We start from the raw sequence: 17730 nt of genomic DNA, 5'->3' as shown, positions 1-17730 counted from the left end.
TATGCCCTCAAAAATATGCAAGTCGGTAGAAAGTGGCTTAGATAACTTCAGGCTGCATCTAGTCCTGCCAAAAGAAAGCCCCATTGGGTAGAAACATAGAACAGTGAATACACACACACACACACACACACACACACACACACACTCACACACCCTAGGGGGAAGTGCACAGGAGCTTGCACATGGGCGAACCTTTTGGTAAGGTCCAGTAAGCCCTTCTGGTTTCACCCCTGGGAAATGTTTACTCCAGCTTTGCCCTCTCCACCACTCCACCTCACCTCCCACACCTGCAAAGAAACGACCAGGCCATAGAATGCCGTTCAAGAGGCTTTCTCCATTTTATTTCTTTGGGAAAGGAAAACAAAAAGTCTTTCCATCACATATGATATATATATGTATATATATATTTATATATATAATTTATTTTGTGGTTGGACATCCCAAAGCTGAGTCTGTTCATATTTTTATTTATTTATTTTTTGTACTAATGCCTTCTTTTCTTCCAGTCCCTGTGGCCCAGGCCCAGGTTCTGGATCAGGTGTAATGAAGAGTCGGGTAGAATAGGCAGTGGTTGCCAGGATAGCCTCCCATCCAGCTCAGAAACCTGATGAGAACCACCTAGAAGGGGCTGTGCAGAGGGTTGGAGGCCACAAAGGATGCACTCCTGTTTTTATGGGGGTTGCACAGCTCATTAAACAGTCACCAGTCATGGGAGGAGGCTGGTCAAGGGCTGGGGGACTTGCTCACAGTAGTTGCCAACTCTCTCCATTCTGCCCCCAATCTTGGGGGTGGAAGAGAGAGTGAAAAAGAGAAATACAAGGACTAAGGGCCAAGCCTCCTCCAATTTTTATTGCTGGTGAATTAGAAAATTACTTTCTGAGAAGGAAAATTTGAATTTCCCTCCCTGTCTTGGGGAGATAGACTCTGAGAAGGATCCCAGAGAAGGAAGTGACATTGGCTGTCCCAACCCCTACTGGTGGCCATGCCACCCCTGGGCAAATACTGAGCTAACTCAGAGCTTGGCAAGGAACCAAGAGGTTGGTATTCCTCTCGGGTCAGCCTTTGTCCTTCAAGGGCAATCACATCTAACCCTTCATGGCCCCCCTAAAACAAGGGCCTCGGGCTCAGACTTGGGCCAGTAGAGCTGGGAAGTGGGCAGTGCACCAAAGGTCAAGCAGAATTTCCTATTAGAAGGTGAGACTTTGAGGAAAAGGCAGCCTAGGAAGATGATGTTCTGAGCGTGAAAGCAGGAGGCTGGGGGAAGTGAGTGAAGGAAGACACAGGAAGACATCACAGACACTCATCTGACCTCAGACACTGGGCCAGGGTAGTGCCTGAGAGGCAGCTTGCACTTAATAGCTGTAGTTAGAGCTGGACAGTGGCCCTGGGTGTGAGGTTAGCCAAGCAGTGGGGACTATGGCCCTGCGGAATTCTGGCCAGAAGGGTAAGGGTAGTGTGAAGAAGCCTCCTCCTTTCCTTTAAAACAGGAGGGCAGATCTGTCCTGTACACTGAGCTTCCAGCCCCAACCCTTCCCTCCCGCCCCACACACAGACATACACTCAGGACCAGGCCAGGCTCTAGATGCCTGAGCCCAAGAGACCTTGGGGGGAGGGGCTGGGCAGGTAGCCCTCTCAACCACAGGCAGGCCATCTGCTCCCTCTCATCCTGCCAATCTGCCCCGGGGAGGGGAAAAACAACCACATGAAGGAGAGAGACTGGGAGCCCAGGATCTGTCAGCACTGGCAGACCCGTGCAGGCCCCCTCAGGCTGCACAGCCTAGGAGTACAGAAACTGGACACAAGGTGGCCAAAAGCAGCATCCCAGATCCCCCAGAAGGGCTGGGGCATCTCCTGGCACTGCAGGCCTGCTGCCTCCATCTCCAACAAGGGGCTTCCCAGAAAGGGAGCACACTCCCTGCTGCCTGGGCTCTCAAACCCATGCACTGATTCCCCCATGCCCTCCCTGGGAAGGAGGGTCCACATAGCTGCCCATGAGGGCAGCACTAAAGGTGGGGGTGGGGTAGGGAGGAGCCTGGCCACAGCTGCTTTGAGAACCTCTTTGGTCTGGGGATATGGGGGACATGGGGAAGGGAAATGGAGGGAAGGGGATACTAGACCTCAGGCCTTCTGACAGGGCATTTGTCAGAAGGCCATGTGCCTAGGTAAGGATCAGATTTCTGTGGACTCGATGCGCTCAAGCCGGGAGGGGGTCCAGGCCTTCTTCTCCTCACCATGCTGGGGGGTAGGTGTGCTTGCACCCCCTGAGGCACCACGCTCCCGTAGCCGGCGCTCCAGCTGCTGGTTGCGCTGATACATCTCCACATAACTGAGCTGTAACTGCTTCTGGTACTCAATCACCTTCTCCTTCTCCTCCAGCCACACACGTCGCTCCTCTGCAAAGCTGGCACCCTGGCGCTCCCGGGCCCTCCGCTCGGCTGCCAGCTCGGCCTGCAGCCGCCCCACCTCCCTCCGCAGAGCCCGTGTCCCATTCTCCCCACCAGCATCCGCCTCCCCATCCACAGAAACTAAGGAGGCAGCAGCTGTCACCCCAGCCTGCCGACGCATCTTGGCCTCATCACTCTCGCAGGTGGCCAGTGCTTCCTGTGGCTCAGCCAGGTCTACAGGGGTCAGCGCCGGTTTGAGGCAGGCAGTGGGCAGCTCTCCCTCACTCAGCTCCAGGCTGGCCTGTTTGCTGCCAAAGGAGTCCCTCAGGCTGAGCAGCTGCTCCTCCTTCTCCCTTAGGGAGGCTCGGCCTTCACGTAGCTGTGAGCGGAGTCCCACGATTTCACTCAGCTTCTGTGACACATCAGCCTGTGAGTCCTTCAGCTGCTGCTTCAGGAGGGAAATCTCACCGGCCTTCTGACACACCTGGGCAGGGAAAGGTAGGAAGAGAAACCAGGGTAAAGACAAAGCTCTGCTCAACCCCCAATCTAGCTAAAAAACAAAAACAAAAACAAGAGGCTCCCAGCTTCCCTGTCAGGCTCAGCCCACTTCAGACAGACAGGAAAGACACACTTGGCAACCTGCAGGACTCAGGACAGACATGGGATCTGATCTCACAGAATCTGATCTCACAGAATCCATCCTCACAGACACTCTGAACTGATTTGGTTCCCTTAGTCCTTCCACTCTTCCTTGTTATAGTTCTGGATTACTGCTATGGAATTTTCTAAAGGAACAGAAGGAAGGGGGATGGAGGAGGCCCAACCCCCCAGCCCGCACCTCCCACTTAGTTTCCTCCATCCGGGGCAAGAAGTCGGCCTGCTCCTTCTGACAGGCGGCCACCTTGTCCTCTAGCTCTTCCCGTTGCCGCATCAGTCGGGCTGCCTCCTCCTGCAACTGCTTCTTGTCCTGCTGCAGTCGCAGCACTTGCAACTGTAGGCCCTGCTGGGCACGCTGGGCACGCCGGGCTACCTGCTGCAGCTTCCCACTGCAGCCCTGTCGCAGCTCGGCCAGCTCACGCTCCCACGCTTTCTGCCGCTCTTCTAGCACTTGGGCCACAGCAGCCTCACTCTGCTCCAGGCTGCGCCGGAGAGCTGCTACCTCCTGCTCCTTTTCCCACAGCCTCTCCTCCAGCTCCTGGATCAGTGCACTGGGCGAGGGTGGTGAGCAGGCTGCAAATGGTAGGCCTCCACCTCCGCCCTCCCCAGAGCCCAGGTGGCCTGACCGCCCCATGGATGATGATGACCCACTCTTGCTGGAGGCCCGCCCACTGTCAGAGGTGCCCAGGTCCTGGTAGCCTGCCCCCCCACCGCTGCTGCCACTACCATAGCTGGCAGTGCCAATGCGGTTGATGTGGCTGGTGGAAGCACTGAGGGGGGCCAGGTGCTGGCTGTAGTTGGAACTATAAGTGGGCAGGCTTGTGAGTGAGTTCCGGCCTGAGTCTGAGAGACCGCCTCCACTCCCACCCGCTGGGGTCATGGTCCGAGACTTGTCCAGTCCTCCTTTGAGGCCACCTGGGGCCTGTCGTGCCTCAGGGGTCCCATTGGTCTGTGGGGGACACAAGTTCTGCATGGAATGGAAATTCTTGGGTACAACAGGCTTGAAGGCTGATGGCCGAACTAGTGGTTCTGAGCACTGCATAAAAGCAAGAGAGGGGGGAGTAGATATCAGAAGAAGACCTTTGCTTGGCCCCAGCCTCTTCCCTTTGGTTTCCACTCCTACTACATCTCCATCCAAGAAGCTCCTGATATTTGTCTTCAGCTCTCCCCTAAGCCAGGTGTCTCTGCCTTGGATCTAAACAGCAACACTCAGGGCCCCACTCCTCAGGTCCCCAGCCCAGTCCCCAAGAAGCCCCACCACACCCTCCTCTCTGGGCTATCTCCCACCACAGAACAAGGCTGAGAGGCTCCAAAACCCTGGTGACTGACCTGGTCTAGCTTGCCGGAGGTGGCTAGGAGCTTAGGTGGGTGGTTGGGCTCCCGATACTGTGGTGGGGCTTTGTCACTGCCACCGCTGCTGCTGCTGCCACCGCTGCTGCCCACCACATTGCCGCAGACATCTGTGTGATCACTGCCTCGCAGCTCGCCATTGAGGTAGAGGGAGTTGGCGAGAACTTTGTCTTCTGAGGGATAGCGGCTGGGCCTCTCCCTGCTGGCCCCACCACCACTGCCTCGGGGGCCAGGAAAACTGCCCTGGCTGCCCCCACCCCCTGTGCGGGTGCCCACGCTCTTCATGGGGAACTCCTGGGCATGGGCCACCCCGCTGCCCACACTGCCCATGGCCAGGCGGGGATCTGGAGGGCCAAGCTCAGAAGGCCGTGGGGCAAAGGCCAGGAGGGGATCCCGCCCTGGGTCAGCACGCACAGGCAGTGTCTCCAGCTTCGCCATGACTACGCCAGAGGGGGCACTGTGGGCACAGGTGGAAAAGCAGAGAGATCAGATCCCATTCCAGTGCCAGCCCACCTCCACCCTGTCCCACTTTGTCCTACAGAGTCCCCTTGCCTACAATGCATGTAAGAGGTCATAGGCGTTCAAGGTGAACAGAATAGGGTGAAGAGTGGTAAGGGGGTTGCCAGATGCCCCAGGGTACCATGTGCAAAGCTTCCCAGCCTGGGCTCAGCTTAGTACTCCACTCTTCAACCCCATTCCCATCCACCAGGAGCCTCTCCGACTCAGTGTCCCTCTCTGTTGGAATTCGCAGAATTTAGGGGCACTTTAGGGCTGGGCCCCCATATCCTAACCTCAGGGCTGGGGAGATGGGGTGGGAAAGGGAAAGCAGTATAGGTATCAAATAGAGAACCTCGGAGATTAAAGGGGAGACATAACACCACTATCCAAATATTGACGGTGGGATCCTTCCCAGCCCCTTAACCTAAGGTGTTTCAGTCCAGGGCAGGGGCGCAGGCTTCTCTCCTTGCCTTTCCAAGGGGGTGGGGGGCCGACGGGCCCTCAAGCCTGGGACCCTCCGAGGCCCGGTCTGCAGGGGCCGAGTGGCTCAATCTCACGGTCGGGGCTGGGCCCGAACCAGCGGCGCAACTTCGGACGAGCTGACCGAGTCATCCTGGACTGCAGTTTTCTCCTCTGCGAAATGGGAGGAATGAAGAACCAACCTCGCCCAGCTGCCGCGCGCCAGGCGCCCAGAGGCGGCGAGCGAGGGCAGGAACTGGGGTCTCGGCGGGGTGGGCGGAGCTGCGGCTGCGGCGCTCGCCCCCCTCCCCGGGTGGGCGCAGCCCTGAGCGCGCGGACCGACGCACGGGGTCCGGGGTGGGCAGCGGGGTGACGAGCGAGCCCTCTGGGCAGTCTTCCCAACTGGGCTGCACGGGGCCAGCCCGAGGGCGGGGGGGGTCCGTACCTTGCAGGGTCCCCACGCTGGGACGCAGCGCCAGCCGCGGGAGCCGCCCTCCCCGCAAGCGTTTCCCACAGGTGGGCGGGGCCTCAGCACCCTCCAGCGCCCGAGGATCCCGGTCCCGCCCCTCCGCTAGGAATGCACTGCCACCAGGAAGACTTCCTGGATTACCCCTCCCCTTCCTTCCCAGATGGACATTGACCCCTGCTCCGTTCACGGTCAAGTCCCCAGAGTCAGTTCTGTTGGGTGTGCACCCCCTCTCCTAAAGCCAGCCTACAGAAGGAGGGGAGCTGGGCCTCAAGTTACCTGGGCTCCCAGAAACCCCACTTCCTGGTTCTTTTGTTTCAGGTCCTCACCTGTCTCAGAAATCTGCATAATCCAGATTTGGGGGGGGGAGGGGTTGGAGTACACTAGGCAGTGCCAGCTGCTGGCTAGATGCTCACATACATGTGTCAGAAATGAGAAGGGTCACCCTTCAGAACGCTAGCACCTAGTCCAAGCAGAGACCAGGAAGGGAACCCACCTCCCTCTAAGGTGAGGGGCCCTGGTGGCACACTCTCAGGTCTCTGCAAGACTCTCTTGCCTAGTTCTAATGTTGCAATACTGTGTCCTTCCTATTAGACTCCAGACCAAGGGAGCTTGCCCTTCAGTGTCTTCTGATCATGCCAGTAATAACAGCCCTAGAGGGTGGGAAAGTTTACCATTAATTTGGTCTACTGCCCTTGCAGAATTCCATTCTCTCAGCTCTGTCCTCAGAGGTGTGGAGAAGGGCAGGTTTCCACATTCCTCCCTTGGGCCGGTCCAGCCCCCACATGGAAGCTGTTACTAGGTTGGGGCATGAGAGGTACCGAGGTCACAACTGAAGTGCAGTGGACAGATGCGCCACCCAGAGAGTGGTCTCATTAAATGTTGTGCTCCAGGCCTCTCTTGCCTCTCCCTCGACTCTGCTTTGCCTCCACCGGCCAGCATAATCCAAACTATTGGCTACCTTTCCACCTTGAAACTTCTTCCCACCCTAATCATGCCCCCTTTCTCTTACCATCCCTGAGAGTTTCCTCAGGAATATAAAAGGAGGTAGGGAGACTGGGTCTAGAAGGATGGAAGCTCAATGGTCTGAACCAGTGGGAAGGCCTGGGCAGAGTTTGGGAAAGAGGAACTGACAAAACGTCATACTGCCAGGGTCCTTAGTAGGAGTCTGGGCTGTGGTACCCAGATGGGGCAACACCCTTAACACTCTTAACAGGAGAAGATTGCTTGTAGAAACAGGTGCTTTCAAGAAGAGCAAAAATACCTCTCATGCACTGGGTGGAGAGACTGGGATGTCAGATCCAAGGGTGGTGTGGGAGGGCCCCGCATTGAGCTAGGGTGGCAGAGTCCCAGAAGTCTAGGAGGCAGTGTGGGAGCAGGAAAAGGGCCAGAAGAAGCTGATCAAGGGGAGGGCTTCAAGAATGTAGGGGCAAGACACACCTGTCGTCCCAGCTATTCAGGAAGATCATTTGAGCCCAGTTCAATGCACTCTGGGCAGCATGGACTCTTACCTTAAAAAAAAAGTGGGGGCAGCTCTTACTGTTAAAAACAAAAAGCATTGAAGAAGGTGCCCTGGATTTGGCAGCTGAAGACATTGGTTAGCATGGCTTCAGAAAAGTGGTGCAAAGTAAAAGCAGCTACAGGGGTGATAGGGTGCAAAGAGAAAAAGAGTTCCCTGCTAAATGAGGCCAGAGGATGCTGTCACTTAAGGAGGTTTTGGATCCAAGGGCTTTAAAATTTGTTTTTAACTAAATATGGCAGCAACTTGAGTATGCTGATATGCCAAAGACAAGGATTATTTAATCCTAGGCAGGTCTAGGAAGGGGCCTACCAAGGGAGGTTGTATCAGAGGCTTAGGTGTGAGCAGAAAGGAACCTCAGAAATGATCTTGATAATGAACAATTGGCATGTTTGGGGAGATGCTCTGTAAACTATAAAGTGAATTCAGACAGTATCATCTACTCCTAAGATCCAGGAAAGGAGAACTGGGCCATACTTTGAGGCTGGTCTTATGACTGTCTGCCCCACTATTTCCCCACAGTCTTGGATGAAAACAAGTGAGCCCTGAATCTCACTTCTTTGTGCTTCACCTGAGAAATTCACCCCCTGGAGCCTTGGTCCCCAAAGAGCTTCTTGCCTTAATTCTAATCTCTCATGGTCAACCCTTTGTAAACCATACCCTATCTTTTGCTGCTTCCAAGCTTGCAAGCTGCAAATTTTCCTTACTAACCCTACTAACCCTGGCACAGGGATGGAAGGACAAGGAGGAGGATACATTTTGAGAGCAGAAAGGAAGGGCTGAAGTTCCTCTAAGGGCCAATATCCTGAAGTGGTCTAGCCTCATAACATCACACTGGGATAGCAGCCTTTTGCCTGACTATCCCTGTTCCATCAACCCTCAGTGCTGGTGACATTACACAGTATTTAGCAGCCACAAAAGGGCCAAATGGAGCTCCCCTGGAAGTGGGGAGTTACACATGCAGGTCCCTCCAACCCATAGTGACCACCCAGCCTAGAATACTTGGGATCTCAAGCCCCAAGCCCATCCCATTTCACCTCCTGAAGATCTCAGCAGGGCCCCTGCCAACTTGCCAACACCCTTGCAGGGGACTCCTCCTCTCCCTCCCCCAGGTGCTGCCAGGGACTCTTTCTAAAGGGCAGTGCCAATTTTGTCCCTGCGCTGGCCACATGTTTCCCAGGGTCAAATGCAGGGGATGTAGTTCTGGTGGCATCAGCTCTACGTGTAAATCGCAGCTCGACTGATTAGGAGTGGAACCTTATGCAGGTTATTTCACCTCAGATTCTCACACCTACCTTGCAGGAATTTTAAGAAGTAAATGTACTATGGGTAAGATGTCTGGTATTTCTATTGCTTCCCCCTCCCCACCCCCAACCAAAAAGAGCTTGCAGAAGAGCCCCACAGCTTGTCCTGGTACCTATCCTATATCCATCTCTCCTGATCTGAGCCTCTCACTTCTACATTCAACCTCTTCTCAGCTTTCTGCCCATCCTAAATCCTTCTGGCACCAGTCCAAATGCTGCCTCTGAGGATAACATCCCTGATGCCCTAGGGGTCTTGGAGTACCTGGCTCAGAATACCCTAGGGTTACTTCACTGGGGCCTGCCCAAGGCTTGCCTGTGGGTACTCCTGGGGAACAAATGCTATCTTAGGGGTCTTTGGGCCCTGACATCAAGAAAATTCAGGGCAAATGCATATAGGAATGATAGGAACGGTGCAAATAAGCAATTAATCCAGCAGAGGAATCAGGAAGGGTTTCCAAGGGGAAGGACTGACGAAGGAAAGGGATTCAGGGGGCACTATGTGGGATTTTGGGGGTGCAGAGATCTCCAGAACTTCTTGGTTGGGATGTATGAGGGAAGATCCATCTTTCCTTGGAGGTATGAGCATCGAAGGGGAAGAGACCCTATCCTCCTCCATCCCAGTTCTGATGAAGCGGGTTTTCAGGACTGAGGGGGCCGACAGCTCACTCCCCTCACATCCCAGCACACACACACACACACACACACACACACACACACACACACACGCACACGCGCGTGCACACACACGAGGCTCAGCTGTGCAGGGAGGGGGGAGGAGGGCTTGCCGTTCACCATCAGCCCACGGCGCAGAGCGCCAATGGAGAGAGACCCCGGCATCAAGCCATTAGCAGAGGTGCCAGGGGGGTCTCCAAGGTGGGGGAAATCCCGCCTGCACCTCTTCGGGCTCCCTGACAACGCGCGTGGCCCCGGGGGGCGGGGCGCGGAGGGAAGAGGTGACATAATCCTGACCGCACCCCCTCCGGCCGCCACCTCCCCCTGGCCCGGCGAAGCATCCATGACATCATCAGCCTCATCTCTCCCCTCCCCCCGGGACCCTAGCAGCGGGACGCGCCCCCTCCCCAGCTGCGGGTCCAGCCAGACGCGCCACGCAGTGCAGCGGACACGGAGGCGGGTCGCAGCCGGGAAGGGCGCCGCGGTGAGCCAGCCCCACTTACTCGCTGTCTCGGGGTCCGGCGCAGGGTCTCCGTCGCGGACGCCACCGGCTCGGCTCTCTGGCGCAGTCCGAAGCCCGCCCGGCGGGGCGCGCGGCGCGGGCCCGGCTCCGCTCAGGGCCCCTCCCGCTCCCCGCCCGGGTCCCGCCCACCAGCGGCTGCGGCAAACGCGGGCCCGCCCTCAGGCCACGCCCCCCGGAGCCGCCAATCGCCGAGCCGGGGCGGGGCGCCTTCACCCCGAAGTCGCTGCACGCGGGCTGGCGCTCGGGACCCCCCCACCGTCTCGCCCGCTCGGAGGCGCCAAAATTCCGCTGAGTTCCTCCGCTACCAGCTTTTTCCCGCCCTACCAACCGCTTTGAGCCCAGCCCCCAGGCTCTTTTTTTAAAAATCCAACAAGACCGCGCCTACCCTGATCCCCCCCCACACCATCTCTTTTAGGCAATGGGGAACGAACGCTGCTGGCTTGAGGAGGGGGCATCCCGAGTGAACCCCGAGCCCTGTTCTTCGGGACGAAGCTTTCCAGTAGGACGCCTTTGAGACCCTGAGACTGCAAGGTGCCGGCGGAATGAGCTGGTGCAGGTGGCTCGGATCGACCTCCACTGGGAAAAGATCCGTCGGCGCGCGTGGATCCCTGGCAGGCTTGTAGGAGGCGTCGAGGGCCAGTAACTCCGCGGACGGAGCTGGTTTTGAAACTTGCTCCTCCCGAAGGCTGTCAGGGAGGTGCGACTAGGAGATAGACAATATACTCCAGAAGGGTTTGCATGCGTTCATTTTGGGTGGTGTGCCTTGGTGTCAGACCAGGACGCAGACCCCCGTGTTGCACCCCAGAGCGAGAGGAAGCAAGGCAGCGCCTGCTTGGCAAGCGCCGAGCCCCAGTTACAGCGAGGGGTTGCAGGAGGTAATGCCCCAAGGTTCGGCAAGAGGGGCGGGAGGAAGTAGTTGGCCTTGTACTATGGCCTTCCGCCACCTTTAGGGTGGAGAAACAAACCAAGCTGAAGGATCTGCGTCAGTAAAAAGGCTGGACGCAGGGGCCGGGAACTTGGCCTAGTGGTAGAGTGCTTGCCTAACATGCGAAGCCCTGGGTTCGATTCCTTGGTAACACATACACAGAAAAAGCTGGAAATGGTGTTGTGGCTCAAGTGGTAGAATACTAGCCTTAAGAAAGCCCAAGGGGGGGCTGGGAGTTTGGCCTAGTGGTAGAGTGCTTGCCTAGCATGCATGAAGACCCGGGTTCGATTCCTTGGTACCACATACATAGAAAAAAAAGCCGGAAGAGGCTCAAGTGGTAGAGCTCTAGCCTTGAGAAAAATTCAAGGACAGTGCTCAGGCCCTGAGCTCAAGCCCAGGACTGGCAAAAAAAAAGAAAGAAAGAAAGAAAGAAAGCCCAAGGACAGTGCCCAGGCCCAGAGTTCAAGCCCCAGGACTGGCAAGAAAAGGATGAATGCACCAGGGTCTATCCTAAAGACTGCAGCACCTCCACTCTAGCAAGGTTTTAGTTCATTCTATCTGTGATAGCTGAAGTATTTTTATGTCTTACTGTTTTCTGAAGTTATCCACATTTGCTTTTATATCCTAGTGATTTCTAGAAAGCCTTCATGTGTGTGTGTGGCTTGAACTCGGGACTTAGGCCCTGTCCCTGAGCCTCTTTGTGCTCAAGGCTAGGGCGCTACCACTTGAGCCACAGTGCCCTTTCTGGTTTTCTGGTGGTTAGTGGGAGAAAACAGTCTCATGGACTTTCCTGCCTAGGTTATCTTTGAACTGCAATCTTCAGATCTCAGCCACCTAAGAAGCTAGGATTATAGGCAAAACTACTGGTGACCAGCTAGGCAAGCACTCTACCACTAAGCCACATTCCCAGCCCTCAGCTTGTCAAGAACACTATTTGTTTTCATCAGTGAGACATGTTATATTTTCCTTTCATTTCAGCCAGTTTCCACTACACCTCTATTTTTATTTTGGCTTATTAACTCTTTATACTTCTCTATTTCATGGAGAATATTTTTTTGCATCTGTGTGTGAATGTGTGCCAGTACGAGGGCTTGAAACAAGAGCCCTCCTGCTCTGACTCATCTTTTTGGTTCATGGCTAGCCTCAATAACCAAGAAGACTGAAGTCTGAGTCCAGCTTAGGCAAAAATTACAGAGATTCCATCTCAACAGGTGTGGTGATTCATGCCTGCCACACAAGAGGCTTAAGTAGAGGGACCATGTCATGATCCAGGCTAGCCCACGCAAAATTCAAGACCCTCCTGGGGGTAGGACTCAATGGTAGAGCACTCGAGTAGCACATACAGTAACCTCCTAACTACCCAGAAACAGCTGAACTTATCTACTATTGTTTGCCACTGATTGGTAAAATCAGGAAGGCCTTAAATGGTCTAACCACAAGGTTTTCTCTCCCTTTGGACCCGTGGATAAGGTTCCCTACCCAAACAATCCTCTTATCAATTGGACCAGGTGCAATTCCTGCTTATCTCGCAGTTGTGTGTTTTAGTTCCCTGCCAACTTTTGGAATTATTCAAACAGACCAATCACATCCCCAGCAGGAACCAGGGAACCCCTACCCTCTTGTTACTACAAAAGCTGCCTCTGTACTACCTCTGACTGTCCACTCCGTTACCAGAAACAAGTCCTATGTAGCCTTCCATGGTTTATGGTGTCCTCCTCCCCTCGGAAGGGATTATACATGTAACTAATAAACTACTGCCACTCTCATCTGTACACAAGTGTCAAGTGTCCTGTGTGGTATTTCTGGAGTGGGAAACTCACCAAAGACATAAGGAGGTAGTTAAAAACAAAACTTCACAAGGCTTATGATGGTCTATATTGGAGAGGCTATAGGAAAAAGGAATCCCCAGTGGTGGGGACTGATGCCATAGCCTGTGTACACTAGGCAAGTTCCTTGGCTTTTCAGTATATATCCCCTAGATACCCCCCCCACACACACACTTTTTTTTTAACTGCTGCATTCTACCAATGCTTTAAGAAGATTAATCCTAAATTGTAGGATAAGATGAAAAGCTTTTATTATTTTGTGTGTGTGTGTGTGTGTGTGTGTGTGTGTGTGTGTGTGTGTGTGGTATTAGAGACTGAGCCCAGAGCCTGTGTGTTAGCCTTTTTAGTTTATTTATTTGGTGCCACTCTTCGGGCTTGAACTTAGAACTTGTGTACTGTCTCTGAACTTCATTGACTCAAGGCTACATTTTACCACTTGAGCTACAGCTCTGCTTTTGGCTTTTTTGGTAGTTTATTGGAGATAAGCCTCACAGTCTTTCTTGCCTGGGCTAGCTTTGAACTGTGATCCTCAGATCTCAGCTTCCTGACTAGTTAGGTTTACAGGTGTGAGCCATCAGTGCCTAGCTTATTTCTTATTAGCTCATATTAATTGTACAAAGGGTTGTTACTGCAATATTTCTATACATGCATATAATATACTTTTATATTCTCCTGGATTCTTTCTTATCTTCATTTTTGTTTTTATATTACTGGGTTATTCCATTTTCAAACATGTACATGATGTACTTTGATCATATTCATTCCCTATTACCCTCTCATTTTATTTATTTGGGGGGGTCATGGGGCTTGAACTTGGCCTGGGCACTGTCCCTGAGCTCAAGGGTACTGCCCTACCCATGAGCCAAGCCCCATTTCCCATTTTCTAGAGGGTAATTGGAGATAAGAGTCTCAGGTCCTTTCATGCCCAGGCTAGCTTTGAACCTTGAACTCAGATCTCATCCTCCTGAGTAGGTAGGATTACAGGCATGAGCCACCATGCCTGGCTTTCTCATTTTATTTCTGAGACAGGGTCTCACCAAGTTACCATACCATTAAGGCCTTGGACGCTTCAGTAGCTAGAATTATTGGTGTATGCCAACTATAGGGTTACAGGCTGTGACATGCATTTATTTTACATAGGTAGAATGCTCTTAATGCTAAAACCTTACAAAAGACATGAGAAAACTGTAATGGATTAATCATCTGTTTTCTCCACTGTTTATAGGATCCTTTTTTTCCCCTATAGCTGAGGACCGAACTCAGGGCCTTGCACCTGCCAGGCAAGGGCTCTTCTGCTGAGCTAAATCCCCAGCCTCAGAATCCTTTTAAAAAATTCCTAATCTCCATTTTAATACTCTAGTTACCGTAATAACAGCTCTCCAGAAATGTCTAAATCTTAAATCATAAGAATCTATGATGTGGGCTGGTAGTTTGCCTTGTGGTACAGTGCTTGCCTAGCATGCATGAAGACCTGGGTTTGACTCCTGGTGCCACATACATAGAGAAAAGAATCTATGAATATGTTGTTGTATAGAAAAAGGAGATTAAGATGATATAGAATTAGGTCTTCTGACCAACTGACCACATTAGGAAACTAGCTTGCATTATTGAGGTTGCATTACTGAGATCTTTAAAAGTGAATGAAGGGCCATGTGCTGGTGCTTCACGCCTATAATCCTCATTACTCAGGAGGCTGAGATCTGAGGATCACAGTTCAAGGCCATCCCAGGCAGTAAAGTCTATGAGACTTTTATCTCTAATTAACCATCAGCAAACCAGAAGTGGAACTGTGGCTCAGGGACAGGATCCAGGTCCTGAGTTCAAGCCCCACAACTAACCGCCCCCCCCCAAAAAAAACAAACAAACAGTGAATAAGAAGTTAGGTATCAGTGGCTCACACTTGTAATCCTACTTACTCAGATAGCTGATATCTGGAGGATGGTAGCTTGAGGCCAATGGGTGCAGAAAAGCTGTCAAGACCCAACTCCAAAAAAGAGATGGAGGTATGGCTCAAGAGGCAAAACATCAACCTGACAAGAATGAGGCCCTGAGTTTAAACTTTAGTAGCATGTGGTCGTGTGCCAGCCTCTGCAAGGCTACATCTAAACCAACAGCTAGGTGCAAGGGTGAACACTTGTTATCTAGCTGTGTGGTAGGCTAAGACTGGAAACATTGTTGTTCCAGGCCAGCCTGGACAGTTGGTAGTGTGTACCTGTCATTCCAGCTACAGCAAGAAGAAAAAAAAAAGAAAAAGCATAGTCAAGGTGTGTGCTCAGGCAGAAAGTTACCCTGTCTCTGGGCTGGGCGGGCGTGGTGGCTCATGCCTGTAATCCTAGCTACTCAGGTGGCTGAGATCTTAGGATGAAGGTTCCAAGCCAGCCTGGGCACTAAAGATTGTGACACTCCAATTAATCTCTAGAAAAAGGGAAGTGGGGCTGTGGCTCCAGGTGTGGGGCGGTGTCCTTGAGCTGAAGAGCTTAGAGACAGTGCCCAAGTCCAGAGTTCAGCACCATGACCCACCAAAAAAAAAAAAACAAAAAACAGTGCAGGGGCCAGGAGCATGGCCTAGTGGCCAAGTACTTGCCTACCATGCATGAAGCCTTGGGTTCCATTCCTTGGTACCACATACACAGAAAAAGCTGGAAGTGGTGCTGTGTCTCAAGAGGTAGAGCACTAGTCTTGAGAAAGCACAAGGACAGTGCCCAGGCCCTGAGTCTAAGCCCCAGGACTGGCAAAAAACAAAAGCAAAAAAAGGGGCCGGGAGTTTAGCCTAGTGGTAGAGTGCTTGCCTAGCATGCATGAAGACCTGTGTTCGATTCCTCAGTACCACATGCATAGAAAAAAGCTAGAAGTGGTGCTGAGGCTCCAGAGCTAGAGCTCTAGCATTGAGAAAGTCCAAGGACAGTGCTCAGGCCCTGAGCTCAAGCCCAGGACTGGCAAAAAAAAAAAAAAAAAAAAAAAAAGCTCAAGGTCATTCTGGATTATATAGGGAGACCTTGTCTCAGTTCTGGGCTGGGCTGAAAGTTTGGCTTAGTGGTAGAGTGCTTGCCTAGCATGCACGAAGACCCAGGTTTAATTCCTCTGTACCACATACAGAGAAAAAAGCCAGAAATGGTGCTGTGGCTCAAGTGGTAGAGCAGTGCCCAGGCCCTGAGTTCAAGGCCCAGTGCTGGAAAAAAAAAAAGGCAAAAAAACAGTGCACCAAAGGACTGGACACTAGCTCAATAGTTGTGCTTACCTACCAAGTCTGAGGGTATGAGGCCCTAAGTACAATCCAAATTAAAAGAGAGGGAAAGATATGTCTACAGAATGGTCAGAGGTATGTGACAAAACTGGTTTTGCAGATGGAGGAAAAGGGCTACAAGCCAAGAAATGTGGGTGGCTTCTGGACACCTGAAAATAAATCTCCTAAAATGAAACAGAGCCCCACCCTGATTTCAGCTCTGCTAAGGCCTATGTTAGACTCTAAGCTACAAAACTGTACAATAATAAATCTGAAGGGGTATCAATTTTCGAAGCAATGTACTCACCACCTGATGAATGTAACTGTAACCCCTCTATACATTATATGGACAGTAAGATACAATAAAAAGAGCTGGGTATGATGGCTCACACCTGCAATCCTAGCTACTCAGGAGGTTGAGATCTGAGGATCAAGGTTCAAAGCCAGCCTGGGCACAAAAGAACCTGAGACTCTTATCTCCAATTAACCTCTAGAAAAATGGGAAGTGGGACTTAGCTCAAGGGTAGGGTGGTAGCCTTGAGCTGAAGAGCTTAGGGACAGTGCCCAGACCAAGTTCAAGCCCCACGACACCTCCCCCCTGCCAAAAAAAGATACAATAAAAAGATACATTGTACAAATAAAAAATAAATCTGTACAACACTGTGGTACCTTATTACAGTAGCACTAAAAAACTATCCAAAAGAGATGCTCATTCATGCTTTAAATGACAAATGAAATCACAAAAACCTAAGTTTATAGAATAGGCAACAATAGAAGTCAATCAATAGATTCAAATGACCAGTAAGCAGTTGATAAGAGATACAATCAAAATCTTAAGAAGGAAGAGTGTATCAAGTTAGCAAGGCCACCTCAAGGCTACACCTCAAGCCCTACCCCTTGAGCCACAGCACCAGCACCACTTCCACTTTTCTAGTAGTAGTTAATTGAAGATGAGTCTCACAGTCTTTTTTTTTTTTTTTGGTGGGTCAGGGGGTTTGAACTCTGAGCCTGCGTCCTGTCCCTGAACTCTTCAGCTCAAGGCTACCACCCTACTCTTGAGCCAAGCCCCATTTCCCGTTTTCTAGAGCTTAACTGGAAATGAATCTCAGGTCCTTTTGTGCCCAGGATAGCTTTGAACCTTGATCCTCAGATATCAACCTCCTGAGTAGTTAGGATTACAGGCGTGAGCCACTGTGCCTGGCACAATTATTTTTTGTCAGTCATGGGACTTGAACTCAGGGCCTCAGCAATGTCCTTGGGCTTTCAAGGCAAGAGACACAGCACCACTTCCAGCTTTTTCCATCTATGTAGTACCTGGGCCTTTGTGCATGCTAGGCAAACACTAAGCCAAACTCTCAGACCCCCTCTTCAAACTTTTTTTTTTTGTGGGGCTTGAACTCTGGGCCTGAGTGCTGTCCCCGAGCTCTTCACCTCAAGGCTGCTTCCCACCCCTTGAGCCACTTCCCCACTTCACGCTTTCTAGTGGTTAACTGGAGATAAGAGTCTCACAGACTTTAGTGCCTGGACTGGCTTTGAACCACAATCCTCAAATCTGAGCCTCCTGAGTAGGATTACAGGCGTGAGCCACCGTGCCTGGGTAGTTTGTGATTTGTTACCACTTTTCCAACTTTTCCTCTCCTGAGTTATATTTTTTTTCATAGTACATGCATATACTAGGGTTTGAACTTGGGGTCTCAAGATTGCTTGCTTGGCTGACATTGGACCACTAGCGGCATGCCTCTGGTCTTGCTTTTTGTTGGTTAACTGGAGATGAACTGTGTTGGGGTCCTTCGTCCCAGGTCCCTCTCGACTAGTAGGAGGGATGGGGAAAAACACGCCCCAACCAGGACGAGCCAGGGGAGGAGAGGGTCCACTGTCCTCCTGTACTCAGCCCAGGGGCATGAACAGAGATGCCACGTAGCTT

The 17730-nt window shown here is 52.2% G+C and overlaps 1 protein-coding gene across 1 annotated transcript; it reads right to left on the bottom strand.

Annotated features, from left to right (window-relative positions):
- Window positions 1–319: 319 nt before the first annotated feature.
- Window positions 320–9932, bottom strand: Lzts3 (leucine zipper tumor suppressor family member 3). The gene is made up of 5 exons (XM_090352065.1): window positions 9813–9932; window positions 5360–5522; window positions 4371–4848; window positions 3223–4077; window positions 320–2868 (listed from the first exon to the last, which is right to left on the bottom strand). The coding sequence occupies exons 3-5, from the start codon at window positions 4827–4829 to the stop codon at window positions 2170–2172; spliced, it is 2013 nt and encodes a 670-aa protein (XP_090208191.1). The 5' UTR covers window positions 4830–4848; window positions 5360–5522; window positions 9813–9932; the 3' UTR covers window positions 320–2169.
- Window positions 9933–17730: the final 7798 nt, after the last annotated feature.

Source organism: Megascapheus bottae, chromosome 18, assembly GCF_031878675.1.
Source record: "Megascapheus bottae isolate mThoBot1 chromosome 18, mThoBot2.hap1, whole genome shotgun sequence".
Lineage (NCBI taxonomy): Eukaryota > Metazoa > Chordata > Mammalia > Rodentia > Geomyidae > Megascapheus > Megascapheus bottae.
This window is presented reverse-complemented; position numbering and strand designations above follow the sequence as displayed.

Bases quoted from the DNA above. Each gene is read 5' to 3' on its own strand.
- Lzts3 (XM_090352065.1), bottom strand. From the start codon at position 4,829: ATGGCGAAGCTGGAGACACTGCCTGTGCGTGCTGACCCAGGGCGGGAT. The intron at 4,078-4,370 runs GTCAGTCACCAG...GCTTTTATGCAG, and splicing joins CCTCCGGCAAGCTAGACCAG to TGCTCAGAACCACTAGTTCG. The intron at 2,869-3,222 runs GTGCGGGCTGGG...TTCCCTGCCCAG, and splicing joins TGGAGGAAACTAAGTGGGAG to GTGTGTCAGAAGGCCGGTGA.